This window comes from Talpa occidentalis, unplaced genomic scaffold (assembly GCF_014898055.3).
Source record: "Talpa occidentalis isolate TD23 unplaced genomic scaffold, MPIMG_talOcc4v2.1 talOcc4.12, whole genome shotgun sequence".
Classification (NCBI taxonomy): domain Eukaryota; kingdom Metazoa; phylum Chordata; class Mammalia; order Eulipotyphla; family Talpidae; genus Talpa; species Talpa occidentalis.
The window spans coordinates 81,273,211-81,300,522 of NW_023601212.1; the positions used below are offsets into that span (position 1 = coordinate 81,273,211).

At 39.9% G+C, this 27,312-nt stretch overlaps 1 protein-coding gene across 1 annotated transcript; it reads right to left on the reverse strand.

Annotated features, from left to right (window-relative positions):
* Positions 1-1,241: 1,241 nt before the first annotated feature.
* On the reverse strand, positions 1,242-26,757 carry LOC119241615 (cytochrome P450 3A12-like). The gene is made up of 13 exons (XM_037507029.2): positions 26,332-26,757; positions 23,008-23,101; positions 21,158-21,210; positions 15,799-15,898; positions 12,915-13,028; positions 12,060-12,148; positions 11,215-11,363; positions 8,635-8,762; positions 7,551-7,617; positions 6,280-6,440; positions 5,022-5,248; positions 3,983-4,145; positions 1,242-1,777 (listed from the first exon to the last, which is right to left on the reverse strand). The coding sequence occupies exons 1-13, from the start codon at positions 26,400-26,402 to the stop codon at positions 1,682-1,684; spliced, it is 1,512 nt and encodes a 503-aa protein (XP_037362926.1). The 5' UTR covers positions 26,403-26,757; the 3' UTR covers positions 1,242-1,681.
* Between the last annotated feature and the right edge of the window lie 555 nt (positions 26,758-27,312).

Below are 27,312 nucleotides of genomic sequence, written 5' to 3' on the forward strand. Positions count from 1 at the left end.
TTCTCACAAAATGCTATAATGCATAGGCCTCCCTGGTGGTGCAGGGGGTTGAGCGCAGCGCTGTGAAGCTGTCCACAGCCTCTGCAGTGCAAGTTCGATCCCCGGCAGGCCAGGGAGATACCCACATGGTGTGGCAGACCTCTCCTGTCTTGCCTGCTGCTCCCCTCAGCAGTGTATTTCGGTCATTCTGCCTGTTCTGTTCCCCACTCTCTCTGGTGAAATTCTCTCCCCCTCCCACACCTCAGCCCTGTACCCCAGTTCTTACATAAATAAATAAATAAATCATTTTAAAAATGCTATAATGCATATAGTATTTTACCATCATTTTTAAAGAGATTTATAAGCACAGATTGTTGAAGTGATTTGCCTGAGACCACACAGTCAAAAGGTAGTAAAATTGGGATTTGGTCTCAGGGTCCCTAGCCCCATAACCCTGTGCTGAATCACTGTAGGGTAAATGATTTTCAGGCTTTTCTGCCCTCCACCATTAGGATTTCCCTGCCTGATGGAGGACCTGCATTTTGTTACATTGATATAGTTATTCTGTGGGCCATGGCTCAGTATTGAGATACTGTGTGAGAGAAGCAGAAGCAGAAGAGGCAGGAGAGAGAAGAGGAAAAAGAATGCCAGAGAAGCCCAGAGTGAAGACTTGCCCGGGGCTTGGAGGCCTGCTGGCCTTCGGGCACCCCTGCCTGCTGTGTACCTGGTTGCTGCACTACATGTAAAAGCTCAATGAAAGCCTGAGAACCCCCCCCGCCCCGAGGGCTCCAAGACTCCTCCTTTACCTGGTCTGCTCAAATCATAGAAAACCTGCTCTGTACCTTCCTGCCCCTACAATCACTAAACCACCAAAGTTCTCGCATAGACCAGTGAGATCTATCTTATTGATTATGGTTGTTAGGAAGCTCTCTTTTTGTTTTTCACTTGAGGTAACATTGGTTTTCTTGCAGTAACACTGTTTATAATATTATGTAAGTTTGATAGGTACAAAATTATAATTCAAAACCAATATACATTACACCATGATCACCCCCAAATTCCTAAGTGTCTACCCATGACCATACAGTTGACCACCCTTATCCTCTTCACTTTCCTTTTCTTTATGGTAACCACTAATCTCTTTTCCATTAAGAGATTTTTTCCCCCTTTGTTTGTTCTTTTTCTTGCTTTTTATATTTCACATATAAATAAAACTGTATATTTTTCTTTATTCATCTGACACTTCATTTAGTGTACTTCCCATCAATATTCACCCATGTTGCCACAAATGGCAAGGTTGCATTCTTTTTCATGACTGAGTGGTCATGATATAAATGTCAGTGCTGCAGTCACCACAATAAATTATTGTCTTCATTAAAGTTTGTTGATAAAATTGAGAAATTTTAATTCCTGATCAGTGCTTAGAAGATGGTTCTAACTGGGGGTGGTATATGGAGATAGTCCTCAGAAGACCAGAGAAGACAGGTCTCCATATCTGACACTTAATCACCTCCTTCATATAATGCAATATGAAGTACTCTCAAAAGAAAACTAAATGAATATACAGAATCCCTAGTCATCCACTGAGTCCAGTAGTATAGGGCAATTTTCACCTCTGGGTTTTAGTCACACAGTAAATAAGCTTTCTGGTGTTCTGGGATATAGCGCTCTTGATGAACAAAGTGGACGTCGTTAAGTAGAATCAAGCACCATTCACAATCCCATCTCTTGGTTCAACCTTTAGAACAATAGGTTTTTCTGGTTGAACAAGTCCTTGTTTGCCAAATTTCATGGGGATCTACAAGTGAAACAAACATATGAAAATTGATTAATGGAGCCCAACCAGAAGCAAAGTAAGCAAGATAATTAAGGAAAAGAATGCTTTAGAGAAATTTCTAAAACCACATTTAGAATCATATATCCTTAATTCTCTATATTTATTTTATAAGCTATATCCATACTGGATAGCAAAAGCATTCATCCATTCACTCATTCAACAAAATATCTATTGAACACCAATTCTGAACCAGGCTGCAGACAAAATGTTGGTTTATGTTCATTTTTATTTAAATTTTAAGTAAAAGGTATGATTTTTTTAAAATTGAAACCTTATTTGTATGCACTGTGGCAAACTATTTTGAAAAGCCACAGAGTTAATTTTGTATATGTTGAAAACTTAGAATTAAGTAAGTAGATGCTACACACTTTAATTTTGACTTCTAAAACCTCCAGGCATGATTCCCTGTGGAACCCATCTATTTTCACGCTGGGACTAGGTCTTTGTGAAGCATTATGCTTTTGTTTTCTAACATATCCTGGCTCCCAACAGTGGTACAAATGGTGAACTTCTGAAGACTTCCGGTGCTTTGACTCATGTTTTTAGCCCCTTTATCACCAAGTTACTCCTTCAGTGCTGGGAGAGCCACCAACAGAATCACATTCTAATTGCAGTTTGACCAGAGGGGCAAGCAAATCCTAGGAGCTTGCAAGGGAACCAGAGCCTACTTCCTCTCAGGGGTTGGGACTCTTCTTTGTACATATTTATGTAGGAACTGCTACAGAACTTCCCTAAAGCCACAAGTAATATGGAAACTATCTATTCTCTTCTCCCCTGAGGAAGCCTACTAAAGAGAAGAAGCTGCATATTAAATCTACAAGTACTAGAAATAAGCCTGATAAGACATTGCTTGGTATGAATCAATGGTAACTGATTTCAGATCTTTCTATAAGTGTTATTTAAAAATTTCAAATGTGGGCCTCCTTGGTGGTGCAGGGGGTTTAGACGCAACCTATGAAGCTGTCCTCAGGCACTGCAGCATAAGCTCGATCCCCGGCCAGGGAGGTGGCCTACACGGCACAGCAGACCTCTCCTGACTCGCCCGTTTCTCCCCTCAGCAGTGTATTTCAGTCAACCTGCCTGTTCTGTTCCCTACTCTGTTTCTGGTGAATTCTCTCACCCCCCTGCACCTCTGGCCTGTGCCCCAGGTCTTGTATGCATAAATGGATGGATCTTTAAAAAAAAAATTTCAAATGTCAGGGATATATTTCCTCTGCAGGTAGAAACACACACACACACAGAGCACAAATGTCATTTGTTAAATCTTTGGAATTAAAATGTGTATCCAAGAGCTCTGGCAGAAATGCTTTAGATCAATGGTTCTCAACCTTGGCTGCACATGAGAATCGATGCAGGAGTTTTTAAAACCACACTTTGGGTAATTTACTTTAGAAAGTCTGAGATGATTTACATTTTAGGATTTTTTTTTTAAGCTTCTGGATGGTTCCATTGTAAAGTCAAGAATCAAACTGTACAGAAACCATGAGAGTTTCTGTAAGTTCTGGTGAAGAAGAATTTCATTGTTCACAAGTCATGATGTACTCACTGCTGTACTTCATGACCGTGCACCCTTGCTTTTCTTTCTTTCTTTTTTTTTTTTTTTTTTAAAGATTTATTTATTTATTTATATAAGCACTGGGTACAGTCAGAAATGCAGGGGGGTGAGAGAATTCACCAGAGCCAAAGCGGGGAGCAGAGCAGGCAGACCAACGAAGAAATACACTGCTGATGGGAGCAGCAGGCGTGGCAGGAGAGGTCTGTCGCGCCATGTGGGACCCTCGCTGGTGGCTGGGGATGGAACCGGCGCTGCAGAGGCTGCGGGCAGCTTCGCAACCCAGCACTCAACCGCCGGGCCACCAGGGGAGGCCCTCACCCTCGCTTTTCTGATGGAAACTGAATTTAAACTTTGGTCACGTTCCAAGGACTATATATAACCATGTCGCACTAACTATGCTGACTTTTGATAATTTTAGAATTGGGGCTTTATGAAGTCATAGACAGCACTCCAAAGCTTAAGGGCCCTTGAAGCTCAAAGAGAGCTCCAAATAGATTCTCAGGCCACTAGAATAAATTAGTAAAGGATGGATGAGCACATTCTTATCTCCATCCCTCAGGAAAGAAACAGCTTCCAATAAAAATTATTTTGCAGAAAGCCAATTGTCTGACCTGTGTTTCTTTACAAGGCTTGAAGGTGAAGTTCTGCAGTACTCGGACAAGAGCAATTTTCATGTTCATAAGAGCAAACCTCATGCCAATGCAGTTCCGGGGTCCGTTTCCAAAGGGCATATATATATAAGGATTTATGTTGTCCTTGTTATTCTTGCCAAACCTGGTTGCAAAATAGTTGATGAAAACAAGTTAATGAAACAAAACCACAAGAGCTACATGTTTGAGGTCCTCAGATTCAAAAAGCAGTAATACTACAGAGAGTACTTTCATGGGCTAGTCATCAAAACCCTGTCAATGTTATTTTGTTATGAGAATTGTAAACTACAGATCCTCTCACTCCCATATTTCATAGGCGCTCCACTATTATTGAGAGACAAGATGAATTCTGTTTAAAAGAAGATGTGTAACCATTAAAATTACCTTCAGGGTAATGAGCTGTTCTCACTTGGAAAGACAAAGAATTTCCTGACTGAAGGAAATTATTGAGAGAGAGAAATAGAGAGAGAGAGACAGAGGGCAGGGAGGGAGGGAGAGAGAGAAAAAGAGAGAGAGAGAGAGAAGACAAAGCATTAAGTTAGTTGGTACAACTGTGTGTGTACGTGTATATATATCAGAATATTACACCTGTATATATACCTCATAAATATATGTGGGGAAATTAACATAAGATATTGTTTATAGTTTACTGTTAAACAAAGTAGGCGGTTCAAAACCAAATATGATGCAATGCATTCCAATTTAAAAAATCTATATATGCATAGAAAAATATCCAGATGGAACATATACCACATTATTATAATGCGGTCTATCTTAAGGTATTGGGACTGTAGACATACATTTCTTTTTTCTATTCTACACTTTGTAAAATTTTGACAACCGTGATCACTCTTTTAAATGAGGAAAAAAACCTTTAAAAGAAAAAAATGTGCAAATAAATGATTGTACAATCACATGTTTGTCATCTTTTCTGAGAGACATCAGAACATGCTTCAACCAGCCAGGCCAGGGTGGGCGCCCTTGCCCGGGGGCACTGTACCTTTCAGGCCGGAACTCCTCTGGTTCTGTCCAAAGCTCTGGGTCTTTGTGAAGAACAAAGATTGGCATCATGATCACTGTTCCTTTGGGAATGAACACCCCACTGACTTCCACATCTTTTTTGCAGACCCTCTCAAGTCTACCAGCAATTGGGTATATTCTGAGAGCTTCATTCACCACCATATCAAGATATTCCATCTGCATCACGGTATCATAGGTGGGTGGTGCCTGGGAAGAAAGGACCAGAGTTTGATAAAGTAAGATTTGAGATGAACTCTCAATCAGTGTAGGCAGTATTATTGAAAAGTTAAGAGCTCCAAAGAACAACTGATTATGGCTGAAGACCTTAGCGTTTGTAGGCATTTTAATATCTATCATGTCCTTGACCTGCTCAGAGGCCCCTTGAGATGTGTGGCATAGTTATAACTGTGGGAGACCTGTAGGAAAATCCCCTAAACATCCCTGAAATCCCTCACTTTACCATCCAGTGGTTTTTTGTTCTCATGTGAATCAGTCTAACTAGTAAACTATGACCACTAATCTTATATGAATTATTTCAAAGTCACTGTTCTCTTTCCTGTACCAGGGAAATAGAACATGTAAAAGAAAAAGTCCACGTTCAACACAAAGCTTTTTCATTGAAAATCCCTCTTGCTCTTTTGATTATGTATAAAAATAAATGTTATGATTACATAGAAACAAATTATATAGTATAAACATATATTCATACATGAAATATAAATATATACATATTTATATTATATAAAATGTATTTATAAATATAAATAATTTAGAAATGTTTTATTATATAAAAACTATAAATAACTTGGGGGAAACTAGTTCCTTTCTAAGCTAAATATGGTAAAAGAAGGGTGTGACTGGATGCCTCCAGGGCACACAACTTCAGTTCTAGGGAAAGTTACAAGAGGGTCAGAACCTCACACTCAGCTCCATTCTCTGTTCCTGGAACAGTCCCCTGGTTGTTGCTTACGGGCTTAACTTAGGTCTCTTCATAACACAAAGAATTCCATATAACTGATACACAAGAATCAGCATTTTTTCAAAGATCTTTTATTTCTGTGAGTAGCATAGATTACCTATTTTCCTTCTTTTGCTTTTGTCTCTTCATATCTTTCCTAAGTAGCACAGGTGGAAGAACTGATATTCATGCTTTTAGTTAAAATTCTCCCAGGAAATGGAGGAGGCATTCTTACTAAGGCTCTACCTTCTCCTCCCCTCTTCAGGGATCACCCACTCACCTTATTGGGGAAAGTGGTATCAATCTCTTCCTGCAATTTCTTCTGGACATCAGGGTGAATGGCCAGTTCATACATAATAAATGAAAGGGAAGTGCTGGTGGTCTCATAGCCAGCAAAAATAAAGATAATAGATTGGGCCATGATCTCCAGATCAGTCATCGCTAAAAGGGGAAGAAAGACATTTTCAATTAAGCAAGCTGATGTAAAACATCCCAATTTAGATGATGAGAAATAAATCCATATGAAACTCCCAAATCCCTAGGGAGGAATTGGGAATGCAACCCAATCTAACTGGGAGTGTTTTGCACTCGGGTGTCTATCTCATAGGGTCAGAAAAAGACAAAATTGTCTTTGATCCAGTTTCTCTCAAGGTCTATATTCTCTCCTCCCTCTTTTCTCCTTTCCTCTATGAGTAGGTAGGGGACATATGGGAAATCTGTTCATCTTCCAGTCAATTTTGCTGTAATCTAAAACTGCTCTAACAGAGTCCACAAAAGAATAAGAAAGGACACAGGATCTCATCTGAAATGGAATTTAAGAAAACTCGAGTCTCAAAATAAAGAATAATGTAAGAGTAAATTAATTATATATGAGATCATACAGATAGATACAAATAAATAAAAGGGGCAGAATGGAAAGCTCTCCTTTACAATGGAACATCAACTAAATACATGTAGATGAAATATTGGAATTAGATAGTCATCATCTTGTAGCCATTAAAGTAACGGTGGTTTCAGCCAAACACTATTCATGGATGATAAAACTAGTAGGTGAAAGCTTAGAGAGGGCCAGACTGTTTACAAAGACATCCTCCACAAGTTACTTACTAATGACAAAGAGAAAAATAAAACTTTACAGTAGATTAATTCTGTGAACACAATTTTAATCAAGTGTCTGAGTTAAGGTCCAAGACTGGGGTAATATCTATCCCAATGTGCTGCAAATTCCCAGGCAAGAATACTGATTCACTGGGTCTGGATGAACTCTGAGAATTGACATTGGAATCAAGTTCCCCAGAGTTTCTGGTGCAGCTAATTTTCATATCACTGGCTTTTGGGCTTGAAATGCTTGTTTATGGTTATCTTCCAAGCTTTGAACAAAACTGTGCTGTATGCTTCTAGAAGTGCCTTAGCTACAGTTAATACCTGAACATGTATCTTTGATTTGGAAGAAATTCTCATCTGCCTAGAGAACTTCCTGCATATTTTCAGAACCATCCTCTACCTCTGAGCCTCCCCATCTGTGGCCCTCTGAAGCAACTCCTTGGTTACCTTTATGGTTGCCAGCGTCTTTGGAATTCTGGGAGTTGATCATGAGCTGAAGAAGATCCACTCGGTGCTGAAAGAAGAAAGAGATTCTCAATGACAGAAAGTCACTTGTGAAGTCAGAAAAACATCAGGAGTGTGGTAGGTAACCTGCTTCCTTAGAACATGGCCCCTTTGAGTCCAGAAGTCTGACCAGTACCATGTGAATCATTCCTGAACAAAGAAGGCACTCTAAATCTTGCATGGCAGGATATTTCCTTGAGAGAAATCCAGCCTTCATGTCCAGCTGCTCTTTGGTCTTTGCTTTCTCTGATCCTCAGCTTCTCTGACTTTTGAACACAGCTTCCAGGCCAAAGAATAGCCTGCTCCCTCTCCTGTCATCCCTTAAGAAGTTCCTGACTGCAATCCTTTTTTCCCTCCAGTCTTAACAATGAATGGCCAGAGTTCATTAGCCGTTTTTGTGTGAGAATCTTCAAATGCTACCCTACCAGAATTTTATACACTCTTCACTGACATCTTGGAGCACTCAGCCCTGTCCTCTCACCTGCAGACATCCTGGTACTGGCCTCTACACCTCATGAAGGCAAAGATGGTTAGCTGACTTACAGCCTCAATGGCCAGAGAAAATTTATATCTTTCCTAAGATATAAATGAGTGCTCTAATTTAAATAAACTGTACTGCACCAGGTAACCTGATGAGAATGTACAAAATAAGAGGCTTGGAATTGAAGTGATTCTTTGTCACTGTAAGATCTGGGAAAATTATCATAACAGAAAAATAATTTTAAACAGTAATTTTTTATCCTTTGATAATTTATTACAGAGAAGTGGTAAAGCTTTTATCTCTAATATTTCTGTAGTAACATTCTAACTGTAATGTCTATTATTAAATTTTAAACGTTGTCTCTCTGATTCATTTTCTTATCTCATTTCTCAACTTCCATCTTTTTCACTCCCCCTAAAATGTTAGACCTTTTCTGCCTTAAATCTTAGAGTTAAAAAAATACAAAGAAGTATTTAAATCATACATATACAGCTCAATAACTCATCTAAAAGTGAATACTCTCATGTAACCACCACCAGATTTTACCTGTTGGTCATCCTTGAGGCGATTTTCTTTCATCCTTTTTATAGAGTTTCTGAAAAAACCAGTGACACTTTTTGGAAATAGAGAGATGTTTAATAATTCAAAAACGGGTGTTAAGAATGGGAAGAAAGCTGTAGGGAAAAAGAAAACATGATAAAAAAATAATATACCAGCAAATTACAATTTTTTCTACTAACCAGAAGAGTAATTAAACAGAATTCTCAACCAGGAGCCATTTCCTCTAAGACCTTGGCTCAGACTTCCAAGCCATTCATTGAGCAAGGAAAGTCACACATGGGGCCACCACTACAGCAGCGAGCCCCTTCTATGCTTTTGTAGTAATCCAAGAAACGGAATTAAACTCCTTGACTTCTCGGTCCCTTATTTATGGTACTAGAGGCTCTTTGGATGCACCAGACTACAGTCTACTACTTTAATTAATTGTACTGTTCAAAAAATATTAGTCAGGACACACATAATAATGCATATATTCTTCAATCACAACAAAATGAAATTAGAAATCAATAACAGAAAGAAAATTGGGAAACTCAAAAATAGTTATACATTAAACAATACACTCATAAATAACCAATGGGTTAAAATAGAAATCAAAAGAACAGCTTGAAATTACTTTGAGATGACCAAAAATAAAGACATAGCAAAGTACTTTGAAATGAATAAAACTGAATAGCCAAAGCTTATGGGATGTAATAAAAGCGGTGCTCAGAGAGAAATTTATCATTATAAGGTTTAAATTTGAAAAGAATAATGATTTTAAAAAATCAATTTAGAACATATAAAGAACTCTCTCAATGACAAGAAGACAATCCGACCATACGTGAGCAAAGAATTTGAACAGATATTTATCTAAACATATAAAAGGGCCTCCCTGGTGGCACAAGGGGTTAAGCACCACACTATGAATCTGTCCACAGTCTCTGCAGCACGAGTTCGATCCCTGGCCGGCCAGGGAGCTACCCACATGGCATGGCAGACCTCTCCTGTCTTGCCTGCTGCTCCCCTCAGCAGTGTATTTTGGTCAATCAGCCTGTTCTGCTCCCCAGTCTGTCTCTGGTGAATCCTCTCACCCCCCACACCTCTGGCCTGTACCCCAGTTCTTGTATGCATAAATAAATCTTTAAAATATATATAAAAACTTCACAAAACATATAAAAAGTTGCTCAATATCACTAGACACCAGGTAATTGCAAATCAAACCACAATGAACTACCACTTTGCATCCACTAGGATGGTCATAATCAAAAAGACAGAAAAAATATTCACCAAGAGTTGGCAAAAATATGGAGAAATTGGAAGCTTCATACATTGCTGGTGGGAATGAGACAAACAATTTGGCAGTTCCTTAATAGTTAAACATAGCATTACTATAAAACTCAGCAATTCTGTCTGAGCATATGCCTAAAAGAATTGAAAACAGGTTTTCAAAGAAAATTTTATACATGAGTGTTGAAAGCAGCACTGTTCACAATAGCCAAATGGCAGAACCAAATGGCAGAAAAAACCAAAATGTCCATCAACTATTGAATGGATAAACAAAATTTAGCATGTCTATGTGATGGAATAATATTTGTTTATAAAAAGAAATAAAAACTGGTACATGCTACATAAGGATGAACATTGAAAAATAATGCTAAATGAAAGAATTCAGTCACAAAGACTACACATTATATAATTCTATATACATGGGAAGTGTGTCCAGAACAGACAAATCTATGTAGACAGAAATTAGATGCCTGGTTGCTTAGAACTAAGGAAAACAGGAGGTAATAGTTACAAAACAGGGTTTCTGAGTTGACAAAAAGTGTTTTACAATTGAGGAGAGTGATGGTTTTATGTCTTTGAATGTGCTAAAAGCCCTTTTAAAGTTTTATTGTTATAATTAGCATAAGTACTATAGAGGTTGAAGATGTACTGCATAATGATTTGACTGGCCTATGTTACTGGCCTATGATTACCACAATAAGTTTAACATCATGATCTCATATGGTTAGAATTTTTTTTTCCCTTGTCAAGAGCTATTCTCTTAGCAACTGAAAACTATACATTGAGCAGTGTAAACTATGGTCATCATGTTGTGTATCACATCTCCAGTGTTCACTAATCCTATAACAGAAAGTGTGTACCTTTGAGTGCTTTCCTCCCATTTTCCCACCCACAGCCTCTGCCTCTGGTAACATAAATCTGATCTCTTTTAACATGAGTGTGTTGGGTTTTTTTAGGTTCCACATATAAGGGATATTGTACAGTATTTGTCTTTCTCTGTCTTATTTCACTACAGTGCCCTCAAGTGCTATCTCTGTTTTCTCAAATGGTAGGATTTTCTCCTTTTATGAATATATTCATATATAGAGAGAGATATATACATACAAACATATAGATTCTTATATATACATATATGTGTATACACACATATATACGTAGATTATATTTGCCTTATCCATTCATTTGCTGATGGACATTTTAAATGGGTAAATGAATTATATCTCAATAAAGCTGTTAGAGAGAAACAGGCAGGGGAAGGGAGGAAGAAGGAACAAAGAAGAAAAATAATAGTCCACATACTTATTAAGAGAATGAATGGGTCAAGGAAATTAAATCTTAAGAGCTTCTGGGTATTTTCTACAAAGGGATCTTTCGGGTTGTTGAGGGAATCAACGCTCACTCCAAATGATGTGCTAGTGATCACATCCATGCTGTAGGCTCCAAATACGCTGAGGAAAGAAAGACATGGAAAATTTAAATTAGCTCCTCTTTGCTATCTGCACCCAATATCTGCAGCAAGTACATGTAAATTCATATGCCTGGGCAAGACAGGTAAAAGCCACACACTTTGAGAAGCATCTGCTGGATCATCTGAAGGATCTATGCTGCCATCACATTCATACATGAGGTGTTTATCAGGTGCCAGTTTATCAGGCGCCAGCTGGCCCTTTACCAGGGGTGGAATTGCTAAAAATTGACATGGTCACCCTGCCCATTGCCTGCACAGGACCTTCTCTCTTCTGAGACTGAAGGAAGGAGAGACGGCAAAACTTAATACTTAGTATTTTGCTAGTTTCCTTAGCAAAATCATGAGAGGCTTTAATTTGCTTCAAATTTCACTTTGTATATTTCTTGTCCCACCCATTACCCATCAATATGTACCTCGTGACTTCTCCTCTCACCATTCCATTCCCCCTCTACACTCAATACTTTGGTGTGATCGCGTTTCTTCTTTCTAAACTATGTATTTTGTCTTCCAGAATATTTGGGGTGACAATTAAACAGATAAATTGATCCTGTCCTGCTTTTTTTGGTCCACTTCTTGTGGACACCAAAATCCCCCACTTTTGTGTGGGTTTACAAGAGTAACTCAACAGTGGGAATTTCACCTCAAGACAACTCAGAAGCCTGGCACTCCTACTTACTTTTTCAAGGACACGGGCTTGCCTTTCTCTGCTTCCTTCCTTATGTTCCTCACCAACACATCTCCATAGTTGCCAACCATTGGGAACATCTGAACACAAAATACAACAACACTAAAGTTAAAAGCAGACCCGAGGGCCTCCCTGGTGGCGCAGGTGGTTGAGCGCAGCGCTGTGAAGCTGTCCACAGCCTCTGCAGTGCGGTTTGTTCCCCACCGGCCTCGGAGCCACCCACATGGCGAGGCACACCTCTCCTGTCTCATCCACTGGTCCCTCAGCAGTGTATTTCAGTCAGTCTGCCTGTTCTGTTCCCCGCTCTGTCTCTGGTGAATCCTCTCACCTCCCTCACATCTGGCCTGTATCCCGGTTCTTGTATAAATAAAATAAATCTTAAAAAAAAGAAAGCAGACCTGAGCATGAGTACTGAGTCACATTTTTGTTTTTAAGATTTTATTTATTTACAGAAGCACAGGAGGGTGAGAGAATTCACCAGAGCCAGAGCTGGGAGCAGAACAGGCAGACTGACGAAATACACTGCTGAGGGGAGCAGTGGGCATGGCAGGAGAGGTCTGCGCGCCATGTGGGACCCTCACCAGTGGCCTGGGATCGAACCGGCGCTGCGGAGGCTGCGGGCAGCTTCGCAGCCCAGCGCTCAACCACTGCACCACCAGGGAGGCCCCTGAGTCACATTTTATAATCAATCTTATAATGTTTCTTTTAGGACATAGAGATTAAATGCCATTTTGGGGAAGCTCAAATTCAGCAGACTACCCCTTGGAAACAGACTATGACCTTATTTTCTACCTGTGCCCATATTCATTCTTTGAGTTTCCAATTTAAGTCCTCTTATGTTTTTACCTCCTTGAGTTTTCCGCTGGTGAAGGTTGGAGACAGCAATGACCGTAGTCTCTTCCATTGGTCATCCTCAGACATTGAGAGGGCATGCTTCATAAATCCCACTGGACCAAAAGGCTAGAGTGAAAAACAAAAGATATTATACCCATTTGTTTGGATGTCTCAACAGTCCAGAAAATTTGTTAAATGGTCATCAATTATTCAACAAATATGTAGTGACTATCTACTTAGTAGCAAACCCTATGCTAGATACTCAATATTTACTCCAAATACCTAGCTCCCTTGAGGAGGGTAGAGGAGACATCTAGCACCTGATGTGGATTCCAACCTTATGGTCCAGACTCCATTTAAGTGCAAATGAGCCAAGTGGTAAGGAAACTGATCTTCCAGTGGCATAGACAGGAATAAGACCTAATACATCCTCCAGGGCTTTGTGAGTAAAAAGAGATTGGTGACAGAGAGACAGATGACCTTGGCAAACTGTATGTTGCCTCAGACCAGTTCCGTATTTACATATATTTACAGCACAAACAACTTGAAAAAGAGATGTCTTGATTCGGTGATTTAAAAAAATAAACAGTAGTTTACTTAAAAGATTAGGTATCTATTTGCAATTCTGAAGAAATGTTGCAATTACATGGAAGTTCTTTTCCTTTTCATCCTCCCACCCCCTCCCCCATGCCAGGGATTTAAAAAAAAAGAAAGAGATCATTTCATTTCTCAGTTTGGGACTGGGCTATCTAGCTAACCTGTTTGATAGCTTCTTTCATTTCCGAAAACTACATTTTAAAACAGATAACCTCACACTCATTCATGATTAAAAACTCACAAACTAGCAAGAGAGGGGAACTTCCTAATCTTGATAAAGAACATCTACAAAAACTCTGCAGCTAACCTCACACTTACTGGTGAAACATCCTTGGAATGACATCACCAAGACGGCACAGTAAGAGATGCCAGGTTTCATCATCCCCAAAAGTGCAATGCTTAGAGAGCTAGCCACAAATGATAAATTGTTCTGGGAGAGCTCAGGAATCTACTTAAGAAACTTCAGCACCAGTGGAGCAAAAAGTCTGAGAAAAACTGCACCAAAAGGGTAGGAAGAAGTTTCATTTTGCCCACATCGTCCCATCCTCCAGACCAGCTCTGCTCAGTGCCAAGAAGGAATTTCCCAACCTGAGAGAGTTCCTCTTGCGAGGAAAGGAGAGAGGGGTGAACAACCAGTTTCACTAGTCTTTCAGGGCATTGCACATTGCACCTGCTTTGGTTTCACTCCACCCAGAGACTGAATAAAGGGCAAGGACTCTTAATATCAGCCATATGATCCAATGACCTTGGGTCTCTGTGCTCTGCTCTGAAGAAAACCACAGCAATCTTTACTACCAAGGAAACTAGCATGGCATCTGGGGACCCCCTGCAGACTTGGTGGCTGATGGGAGAGGCGGGGCTTGCACAGAAACCTGTAGCTCTCTGAGACCTGCCCTGCCCTTTTCCACCTCCACCACAGCTACCCCAGTCAGTACCATTACCAATGCTCCAGGAGCCCACATCCAGGTCAACAGCCAACCCAGGCTCTGAGGCTGGGCATGTATACACCAGTCCCAGCCCCTACAGCAGCTCAGGTTAATGAATATAATGTAAAAAGATGTAAATTGTATGTAAAGATGTAACATCTAAAGCATAAATTGGGTAGGGGGAGAGTAAAGGCATTTGGCTTTCAAATGAGAAAAAAGTTAAGTTACAGAACAGTGGTTTATCAGAGGCTAGGGAGGGGGACAGAGATATTGATCAACGGATGCAAGCATTCCAATATAAGATGAATAAGTTCTGAAGAACTAATGTATAGCATGGTGACTATAATTAATATTACTGTAATTAATAATTACTGAGTAGATATTAAGTGTTCTTAACACACACAAAGGTAATATGGGAGGTAGGATATGCCCTACCTCCCAAATGGTGGTGACCATTTCACAATGTATCACATGGGCTAAATAAATAATGAACTTTGACCTAAACCACTCATCTTTTATAAAAATTAACACAGAATGGATCATAGACTTACACATAAAACATTAAGACAACATAATATTTAAGAAAAAACAGGAGAAAATCATGAGGACCTTAGGGCTGGGTGAAGAATTTTCAGGCTTGACACCAAAGGCCCAATCCATAAAAGGAAAAATTGATAAATTGGCCTTACCAAAATTAAAAAATGTTTGCTCAGTTAAAGAGACTTAGGGAAAAAGGCAATCTCTGCACTGTGACTACAAAAGAATAGTAAGAGGGGAGCCTCGCCGGTAGTGCAGTAGTTGAGCGCTGGGTTGCGAAGCTGCCCGCAGCCTCTGCAGCTCTGGTTCGATCCCCGGCTGCTCCCCGGCCACCAGAGGAGGGTCCCACATGGCGCGCAGACCTCTCCTGCCGCCCGCTGCTCCCCTCAGCAGTGTACTTCGGTCCTTCTGCCTGCTCTGCTCCCTGCTCTGGCTCTGGTGAATTCTCTCACCCTCCCGTGCTTCTGACTGTACCCAGTGCTTGTATAAATAATAATTAAATCTTTAAAAAAAAATAGTAAGAGGGAGCCTTATGCAATAAGCAGCTCTGTTTCTTGGTTGTGGTGTTTGTTTTCTACACATGTGACAAACTGTCATAGACCAAATGATAAATTGATCTGGGCACATAAACGTAATGAATCTGACTAAGTTCTGTGGACAGTACCAATGTAAGCTTCTTGCTTTGATATTGTACCATCATTGGGTGAGATATCAGCATCGGGGGAAACAGGATGAAGGTTACCTGACATAGAACCGCCTTCACTTCCTGTGAATCTATAATTATTTCAAAATAAAAATTTAGTTAATGAATAACTTTAAAAAAAATGGATGCCTACCCGCCGGTTTGTGAAGACAGAATAACATTCTTTCACTAGGACTGTTTTGATCATGTCTGGATCGGTGATAGCCAATACAGCCTGTTGACCGTCGTAAAACCTGTGTCCAGAAAACAGAACTGATTAAATTTAAGAAGTTGGGGCCTCCCTGGTGGTGCAAGGGGTTAAGATGCAACCTATGAAGCTATCCGCAGCCACTGCAGCATGAGTTCGATCCCTGGCTGGCCAGGGAGCAACCCACATGGCACAGCAGACCTCTCCTGACTCGCCCGCTGTTCCCCTCAGCAGTGTATTTCAGTCAGTCTGCCTCTTCTGTTCCCCACACTGTCTCTGGTGAATCCTCTCACCCCCCACACCTCTGGCCTGTACCCCAGTTCTTGTATGCATAAGTAAATAAATCTTTAAAAAAAATAAATTTAAGAAGTTGGTTTCTGCACGTGGGAGTCCAGACTCTCCTCCTGGCATTATCCCTTGCCCAGCCCTTTTGCAAAAGGACATATGAAATTCAAAATTTAAATAAATTAGAATTTTTTTAGAACAGGGATCACTGCGTCCAGAATCCACCGAGACTGTCTGGAACTGGGAAAGGGCTGTCCCCACAGCCAGAGGTGAGCTGAGCACCAAAATATATCAGACAACTATTATTATCTCTGAAAACAGTCATCAGAGAAAATACATATGTAGTAGGAGACTTTAACACACCGCTATCAACAATGGATAGATCAACAAGACAAAAAATAAATAAGGACACTAAAGCTCGAAATAAGGATCCAGACCTCATGGGCTTAACTGAAATCTATAGAATACTAAACCCAAAAAAATTTGAGTACACATTTTTCTCAAGCACACACGGATCATTGTCCAGAATCGATCACATACTGGAACACAATACAAACATCAACAGATACACCAAGATTGAAATCATACCAACCATCTTCTCTGACCATGAAGGCATCAAAATAGAAATAAACCATAAAAAGAAGCCAAGGAACCTCCTACCTCATGGAGATTGAAACCCATACTACTGGAAGACCATTGGACTAATGAGGAGATCAAAGAAGGAATTAAAAAATACTTTGAGTTGAATGACAAGGAGGACACCAATTTCCTAAATGTATGGGATGCAGCAAAAGCAGTAATAAGAGGAAAACATATAGCAATACAGGCTAACATCAAGAAACAAGAAAGAACTCAAAGAAACAACCTAATCACACATCTCAAAGAACAAAAGAAAGAACAAAAACCCTAAAACCAGTAGAAGAAAGGAAATAATAAAAATCAAAGCAGAAATAAATGAAATAGAAACTAAAAAAAAAAATCCAAAAGTTCAATGAAACCAAGAGCTGGTTCTTCAAAAAAAATAAATAAAATAGACAAACCCCTAGCCAGGCTCACAAAGGAAAAATGGGAGAAAGCACAAATAAATAGGATTACAAATGAAAGAGGAGAAATCACAACAGACACAGCAGAAATCAAAAGAATAATCAGAAACCACTATGAACAGTTATATGCAAACAAGCTCAACAATCTAGAAGAGATGGACAAATTCCTACAACTTTACAATCACCCAAAGCTAGATAAAGAAGAAATAGAACACCTAAACAGATCAACTACAAGCAGTGAAACTGAAATAGTAATCAAAACCCTCCCCAAAAACATAAGCCCAGGAACAGATGGATTTACAAATGAATTCTACCAAACATTCAGAAACTAATTAGTGCCTATCCTTCATAAACTCTTTCAAAAAATTGAGAAGGAAGGGATAATACCAAACACGTTCTATGAAGCCAATATTACACTAATACCAAAACCGAACAAGGACAACACACACACACACAAAAAAAAAAACTATAGGCCAATCTCTCTAATGAACACTGCTGCAAATATCCTCAATAAAATTTTAGCTAACAAAAACCAACAATGTATCCATAAGATAATTCACCACTACCAAGTAGGATTTATTCCAGGGACATAAGGATGGTTCAACATCCGAAAACCAATCAATGTAATCCAACACATGAACAAAAAGAAATATAAAAACCATATGATAAATCAATAGATGCTGAGAAAGCTTTTGACAAAGTACAACACCCATTTATGATAAAGGCCCTTGAAATTCTCGGGATACAAGGAACATACCTCAACATCATAAAGGCCATATATGACAAGCCCATAGCCAATATCATTCTCAATGGTGAAAAGTTAAAAGCATTTTCATTAAGATCTGGAACAAGACAAGGATGTCCACTCTCACCACCGCTTTTCAATATAACACTGGAAGTCCTAGCCAGAGCAATAATACAAGAGAAAGACATACAAGGAATCCAAATAGGGAAGGAAGAAGTTAAACTATCACTATTTGCAGATGATATGATAATATACATAGAGAACCCCCAAAACTCCTCACAACTAATCAAACTAATCAATCAGTTTAGTAAAGTAGCAGGATACAAAATCAATGCACAAAAATAAGTAGCCTTCCTATACACAAACCATCAATCTGAAGAAGAAATCAAGAAAACCATCCCTTTTATTACTGAAACAAAAAAAAAAATCAAATACCTGGGAATAAACCTAACAAAAGAGGTAAAGGACCTATACAAAGAAAATTACAAAACACTGTTAAAAGAAATAAAAGAAGATACAAAGAAATAGAAAGACATCCCCTGCTCATGGATTGGAAGAATTAACATTATCAAAATAGCCATTTTACCAAAAACAATTTACAGATTCAAATGCTATTCCAATAAAAATTTCAATGACAGTCTTCAAAGAAATAGAACAAATATTGATGAAATTTGGGCCTCCCCAGTGGCGCAGCGGTTGAGCACTGGGTTGCGAAGCTGCCCGCTGCCTCTGCAGTGCCGGTTCGAGCCCCGGCTGCTCCCCGGCCACCAGAGGAGGGTCCCGCATGGCGCGCAGACCTCTCCTGCCGCCCGCTGCTCCCCTCAGCAGTGTACTTCGGTCCTTCTGCCTGCTCTGCTCCCCGCTCTGGCTCTGGTGAATTCTCTCACCCTCCCGTGCTTCTGACTGTACCCAGTGCTTGTATAAATAAATAAATAAAAATAAAATAAAATAAATCTTAAAAAAAAAGAGTTTTCAATATTTAAAAAAAAAATATTGATGAAATTCATATGGAGCCACCAAAAACTCCAAATAGCTGAAGCTCTCCTGAAAAAAAAAAGGGGGGGGAATGGAAGTATCACACTCCCAGATGTCAAACTATATTACAAAGCCATAATAATCAAAACTGCATGGTATTGGAATAAGAACAGACACATGGCCCAATGGAACTGAATAGAAAATCCAGAAATAAACCCACAGATTTATGGTCAACTAATCTTTGACAAAGGAGCAAATAATATGCAATGGAGAAAAGAAAGTTTGTTCAATAAATGGTGCTGGGAAAACTGGGTCACTACATGCAAAAGAATGAAGCTAGACTACTACCTCACGCCATGCACAAAAACCAACTCAAAATGGATTAAAGAATTAGACATATGACCTGAAACCATAAAAAATATATAAGGAAATATAGGCAAAACACTACATGACATACACCTCAGTAACATCTTTAAAGACACATCACCCAACGAAGTGATAGTAAGGGCAAAAATAAACAGCTGGGACTACATCAAATTAAAGAGCTTCTTTACAGCAAAAGAGACAGTAACCAAAACAAAGAGAAACCCCACCAATTGGGAGAAAATTTTTGAACACAACATTAATGATAAAGGACTGATCACAAAAATCTACAAAAAGCTGACGAGACTCAACAAAAACAAAGTAAATAATCCAGGGCCTCCCCTGGTGGCGCAGCAGTTGAGCGCTGGGCTGCGAAGCTGTCCACAGCCTCTGCAGTGCTGGTTTGATCCCCAGTCGACAGTGAGGGTCCCACATGGCGCGACAGACCTCTCCTGCCACTCCCGCTGCTCCCCTCAGCAGTGTATTTCATCTGTCCGCCTGTTTTGTGCCCCGCTCTGGCTCTGGCGAATTCTCTCACCCTCCCGTGCTTCTGACTGTACCCAGTGCTTGTATAAATAAATAAATAAATCTTTAAAAAAAAAAAAAAAAAAAGAAGTAAATAATCCAGTTCAAAAATGGGCAGAAGAGCTAAAAAGAAACTTCTCCAAAGAGGAAATGCAAATGGCCAACAGGCATATGAAAAAATGTTCAACATCATTTGTAATCAGGAAAATGCAAATCAAAACTACAATGAGATACCATCTTACACAAGTGAGAATGGCACATATTAAAAAAACTAGCAACAACAAATGTTGGCGAGGATGAGGAGAAAAAGGAACTCTCCTGCACTGCTGGTGGAACTGCAAACTGGTCCAACCACCATAGAAAGCTATGTGGAGATTCCTCAACCTACTAAAGAAGGAGCTTCCATATGATCCAGCAATTCCACTCCTAGGCATTTGCCCAAATGACACAGAAACATTAATTCAAAAGGGCACCTGTACCCCTATGTTTATAGCAGCACTATTTACAATAGCTAAGCTATGGAAACAACCCAAATGCCCAAAAATAGATGACTGGATCAAGAAGATGTGGTACATATACACCATGGAATATTACTCAGCATCAAAAAAGATAAACTCATGCAATTTGTAGCTACATGGATGGAGCTGGAAGGGATCATGCTCAGTGAAATAAGCCAGAAAGAAAAAGAAAAATACCAGATGGTCTCACTCATAGCAGGAATTTAGAAAACCTAAATAAGGGACCAGGAAAAAGACTAATTATAATAAAGTAAAAATCAAAATCAACAAGCAACTATAAACCAGAGACACACTATGGGGGAGGGGGGAGGGAGTAGGAACAAAACAAGGGGGGGTGGGAATTGTATGGGGACTATAACCAAGATGAAAATGCATACATTGTTCAAAAATGAAAATGATGTAAGAAATATATAAAATAAAAAAAGAAAAAATTTAAATAAATTAAATTTCAATTTATGATTAAATAATTAAATGAATTAATTAATTTAATTAATTGATTATTTAAATTTTAATTAAATGTGAGTCATATGGGAAAAGGCAATGGCATGCAGACATTAAGAGTCTGAAATAATGTATTTTATGCAGTTTAAATGGACATAGGAAGGAAAAATGAGACCAGAGGAATAGGAGACACCAAATAGGAAGTGATGCTAGGATGTCCCCAGGCCATCAAAGACTGGAGAAAAAGTGAGACTCTCCAGGTCTGAGTCAGAGACCTGGAACCCAGGGACATAGAGGATCTCTGTAGGAAAAGCCTCTGAAGGCCTCTAATAGGCTCCATCCCAAGAGGCTTTGAAGGAGATTGTCCTCCTCATAATAAGTTACATACAGGAAATGTCCAGAATACTCACCCCCACATTTTTCCATACTTTTTGAAACATTTCATATCGAAATCCCAAAAACCCTGTAACAAAAACCAAAATTACATTATTGATCTAAATATTTTGAACCCTACTTCTAATTGGGACAAAAATGACTATTTGAATAGCATGAAACCAGGCTTACGAACTTTAACCGGTAATTACAGGAAAGCTTATTCAGAGATGTCTTAGGAGAAAGGACAGTAAATAGAGCAGACATTTGAAACAGTATTTAAGGTCACCTTTGACTGTTCTCTGAGTATAGTGGGTACTGACCAAATTATCCCATCTACTCTCCAGTAACACCTTGTCTCTGGCATATTTTGTGGATGTTTTGTGTATAGTTGCCTCGAACGTCTCATAACCCTCTGAATTATCACCTCCAGGGACAGAGAAGATTGCAGCTGAGGGAATATGACCACAAGTAGTCACACACACTCAGCTCTCTTAGTTAAGCACCCTTTCCCTTCATCTCACAGGCCTCGCTAGAATTCCAGTAGAATGAGAAAGTTAAAGACACCAAAGACAAGCAGATTTAACAAACTCTAAGGCATGTTTGTTGAGAGAGAAAGTGAACGGGTATTTGACAAAAAGGACCTTCCACTTTTCCAGCTCAATGTGGAAAAGACAGAAGGTGCCACCACTTCCAAAAGGACAAAGCAAATTAGACTCTGGCTCTGAGTTTTTGCTTCTGTAAATTGAATTAAAAAAAATCCTGTCACACATTTCAACTGTTATATTTTATATTTTAAATGTGCAAAAGAAAGTTCCACAATGTGAGTCTTCAGGTGCTTTTATTAAGAGAAAGGTAGAAAGGAAATAATGACTTTTTCTGAGGGAAAAAAGTACAGAAAGTTCTTAGGCAGTAAGGAGGCAATGAGGCCCTAGTTGGGAAATGTAGGATCTGAGAAACAAGGCTCAGGCCTACAGGAGAGGAATCTGAGCTGCCCACTTGCCTTCTGGACACCAGTTCATAACATCCATCCAAGGCCAGGCCTTGGGTGAGGCATAGAGCCGGATTAGTCACAAAGGTCCTGCCAAAATCCAGTCCATGTATCACCTAATACATGCCACTAAGTGAAATTACATTTTTATAATTTCATTAAATCATATCCTTTCTAGTGATCTTGTATAAGCAATTCTGCCTGTGTTAAAAAAAACAACAAAATCATTTAGTGGTTAAATATCTGAAGCCGATAGACAGCCGCCATTTTGTCTCAGTTATACCTGTAGGGTGCTCAGACTCACCCACAGGATGCCTCCTTTCAAGGAATCTCTCAAATCCCCAAAGATGTCATGCGTGACAAAAAGTAGAGCACAGTCATGGAAATAACTGCAGGGGGATTCACCCAATGGTGACTACTTGGATTGCCAAATAGACTGACGTGTCAATTTTAGTAAGTTGACTCTGTCCAGGAGGAAGAAAATCTTTCCTGAGTTCATACTATGAACAGGAAGTTTAAGTCTAGTTACACAGCTTGGTAAACTACTACCAGCACTCCCATCATGTTTTTCTCTTAACACTTAAGTATGAATGTGCCTACCCGGAAATCTGTCCCTGCCTGTAAGATAATCCTCTTCACAATGCTCACATGTTAGGCCATTCATTCCTGTGCTGAATCAGTCAGAGCTGGGCTGACTGACTGAAGGCAAACCCAAGGCTCTATATAGCTGACAATAGAGCCCTGGGGTAAACCTGGCCCGGTGCTGGGTGGGACCTACGAAGTCATTTCTGGAAAATATGGAACCTCAGAATTTCCTCCAGGGATGGACATTTTTACTATGGCACTCAGCAGGTATTTACAACCACAGACAAAATAAGGGGCTCAAACAACACTCACATTACGGTAGGCCAGAACAGTTCCCAAAAAAGGCATCGGTGTTGGCCCAGGAATTCCCAGCTTCTTAAAAGTTCCATGTGAATAGGTCCCATAGCTATAAATTGAAAGAGAGAGCCGGTCACAGGGATTGTGGGGTAGATGCTGGATCTGATCCATTACTGATTGGGATCTATAAGCTAAGAGGTAACATGTAGGCATTAAATAATAGTAGCAACTCCAACAGCAGTAATTATATTCGCCATCATCTCCTTTCCCACCTCTACTGTGAGACCCAAAAAACTAAGGACAATTAGCTAAAAGCAATTGAAGCCTTCATGGTCCCAATCCTACAATGAAAACATGAGAAAAGTTTCCAAACTTGTATGCTCAGGAGAGGTTCAGGCTGGAATTCTTCCAAGGATTTCTTTCATGTATCTTTAGTAAGTTGACTCTTCCATGATTCAGAGATTCTCATTTTAGGCAGAAAAGGTAAATCTTTTCTGTTCCAATGATGAGATTTTGGTTAACTGTATCCACTCAATAACACAGAGTTACTGAGACTGTACTATGACACTGTTTTTACAGTTTTCTCAGAAACTTATGCTTTTTCTTCCCTCTATGCCCTGACCAGGTTTCAGGATTTCGTTCATCTTAAATTTATGTTCATAAAGAGACCTGGAGCAGTCACAGTGCTCTTATTTCTATGGGATGAAACTGTGATCAAGACTTCCATTAGCCTCAGAAATATGAGCACCTTTCAGCTACACCTGTCTCTGTTGTCAGGCAATTTTGTTGACTTGAGCTGTAGAGAAAAATGATTGACCATATGTTCCCTGAATGATACTGTATAAAGAAATCAATAGTTAAATAATTCATTTCCATACCATTCTTCCCCTCATGGCAACTGGTCCACTAACATGTGATACTCACCTGCTAAGCATAGTGCCAAGCACACTCATTTTTTTCAAGATGGTCAATCACAGAGCAGTTAGGTTACTGCATCTGTGCATCAACTATCTCAAAAACCCATTAAGGCTGATGCTTCTTTAAGGTTGCCTGCAATTCATCTTTCATGTGTCACATGTAAATCCCACAACTGGGGGCTCTGGATCCTTGGGAGCCTTCCCACTCAGGCTGTTACTAAGAGACAGCAGAGAGGAGGCAGAAGTGAGAGGTTGAGGGAAGCGGTTGCTAGCAACCATTTTAATCTTGAAGTTGCTAGGCTTTCAAGACTAACCCTATCGAGGCAAATTAGGAAAGTACAGTTGAAGAATATGCTGGTTATAAACGGTTCATCATGCCCTCCCAGGGCTTTCAGCTAAAAGATAGGTGCTTTTCCGCAGTTCCGGTACCTCCCTGCTGATTGCAAAAGATATGTTATACAACATAAAATGAGTAACCACAAAATGTCCCAGATTGTTGAAGACCTATTTCTTCTTCTTTGGAGATTAGCCTTTAAGGCACTTACAGGTTCCAAGTATTTTGTACAGATTATACAAACCTTATGTTATAAACGAAAAAAAATGGGTGAAAGGACTTGTGCTTGAAGGACACAGCAGAGGCACTCTGGCCAGGACCAGCTGGGCATTTATATCCTTTCTCTGAGGCAAATGGTGGAGGCAGGTGCATCAACTGCCAAAAACAGGGGTTTTGGCCTCTGTTTGTCCCACCCAGTTTCTTCCTTTGTCGTCACTATCACTCAACCAATTGATTGGCAAATCACTTAAACCAGTTCTGCCTCTGAACTTTCAAAGTGTTACATGAACTCTCAAAAGAAGTCAAGGTGTTGAAAGACTGTATCAGAGACATTTGTCCCCAAGAAAAGATCTAGACTAAATGTGTAAACTCACATGGCTTGACATGAAAGAAAGCAGAGGATGGGCTGGGTGATTTTTTTTTTTTCATTTACATTGTGTAAGCATACTAAGTCTTGGCTGTGCCGGTGTCTTCTAAGGCTACAGTGTGGTTTGCCCAGTAGAGACACTAGCTAATGATAGTCCATTGCTAGGCAGGCCACACACAGTTTGACTTAGCTGCTGCCCCTGTCCCCAGGCTTCAAGTAGATAACAGGCCGACCATGCTGCCCAGTGAGTGATCTCCTGTGTGACCAGGACCAAGAGTTCTCTGTGGGACGTCTGCTCTGAGGGAGGAATAGTCCTTCACTCCATCCTGACTCCAGTAGGAGCTTCTCCTATCACTGGCTCACAATCTCTCTTACTCACTAGCACTGAGAGATTAAAAGAAACTGCTAGACAGAAATATTTAAAAACACATACATAATCTATATCCGAAAGATATTATTTGTACAGTAGAGTCACATTCCCAGCCTTATTCTAGAAGGGTGTGGTTGTTTATACATCTTTGTGGTCACAAGTACTGACTGAACCTATTTTATCCTTCAGGTAAAACAAACAAACAAACAAACAAAACTAATCTTGAGTCAATAAAAGATCTGGTATTAAACAGAATGAAATTACACCATGTCAGTGATAATACCATCAGACAAAAAATACATTGCTATGATACCCTGAACTCCTAGAATTTCTTTCAAAGAATTAAAACAAGTTTATGCTGTCTATGTTTGTGTCATGATTTCCTACTCCTAATGAAAGTGATATTTAAATAGAGCTCAAATGTGACATGGAGGGTGACTTATCTATCCACGCATCAAAAATAACTTCTTTCCCAACCTGCTCCATGATCAGGAATCCCACCACTCAAAGGAACTCCTCTGCTAGATGATTTCGATTCATCCTGCTAAATTATAACTTAAAGGGGAAAGATACTTTTAACTCATCTGGTTGGGGGGACTCATGCATTTGCAGGCTGCTAGCAAATTTTATATCAGGGAGAAAATAAATCTCTAGACCAAGATAACCTCCCTAGAGACTGGAAGGAAATGGTAAAAGAAAAGATTACAATGTCAAAATCTCTGCCAGGGCTTCTCCACGCTCAGGTTTTCTCATTCAGGGGCAAGTAGTTCTGCATATTACAGAATGAGTAATTGAGTCTTAGGAGGAGATCCCAGGAGGAGGCGCCAACTATTTTTAATCTACTGCAACTGAATTTTGGTCAATTAACTTAGGCCCACACTGGCTCCGGCAGAGCAAATATTACAAAACCTCCTAACCAAAGAAATTAGGCATTGTCAGGAGAGGGGTTTTACTCCCTTAGCAGCTCTACATAAGATCAATAATAACCTTTTATGTGTTATAGCATCTAATGCTGGAGCAATTTCCGCTCAGTTAACCCTTTTGATCTTCACAACAGATAAAGAAAAGGGGCACCTGGCTAGCACCCCCAAGACCAAGGTTGCCAAAGCACTGAACCTGAACAGATACTCACAGATAGAGGAGCACTAGGCTGATAGCCAGGAGAACCCATGTTTCCATGGAAAAGTTTGGGATCAGGTCCATGGTCACGTTCCTGCTGAGATTCTCTCCTCTGGATTTTCCTTTCAGCGGCTCCTGATAGTCCTTGCTGGCCAGTGCCTGGAAAGTTTCCCTTCCAGCCCAGTGGTGATTTGGTGAAACTGGAAGGTTTATGTGCTGGGAGAAGGGGCGGGACTGGAGCCGCAGCCAGTAGAAGGGCTACCTGTGCTCCACCTGCAAGGACAAGCTCCACCCGCAGAGCTGGCAAAGCACCCTGGCATGCTCAGTTTAGGGAATCAATGATTAAACAACTTTACAGCGTTATCAGTAAGCCCAAAGGTTACAGAAATTGATGTAAAACCACTGAACTTAAATCTCCCCTCATCTGCTCTTGTCTCCATGACAGCTCACATTCCATAAGTATTGAAATTCTTCACACAAGTTCTGTTTATAGATTTTTATACATGCAATTTCCTCTGCCTAGAAATGCCCCTGTACCCCTTAAAGGCTCGTGCTTGTCTTTCAACACCCAGCTCAGACCCAAGTCCCTTACACCAGTGTAAAGTCAAAAACGGATTAAGTCAAAACGTCAAAAGTCAAACCACTGTGAGTCTGGAATGATCTGTACTGATATCTGCAGTTAATGCTTTCCTGAATATTATTTAAGATTCAACTTTGACCAGTTGCTAAGGGGACAGAAACAAAAGTCATTTGCCATTGATAAGGACATTGTTTTTCATAGCTGTGTTATAACCTTTACAGAGTTGGACTATAATTATCTGTTTATTTGTATCTATCTTCAACCTGAATAATGTCTGGGTCTTAGTCATATCTGTATGCTAAGCATGTAAACAGAGTTGTGAAAGTGCACAGGGAGGGCAGCTGTGAGCAAGCCAATGAGGGGATGGGCTGTGGGGGTGTCTCCAGCGTCTTCCTGCACACGTTTAGCACAACT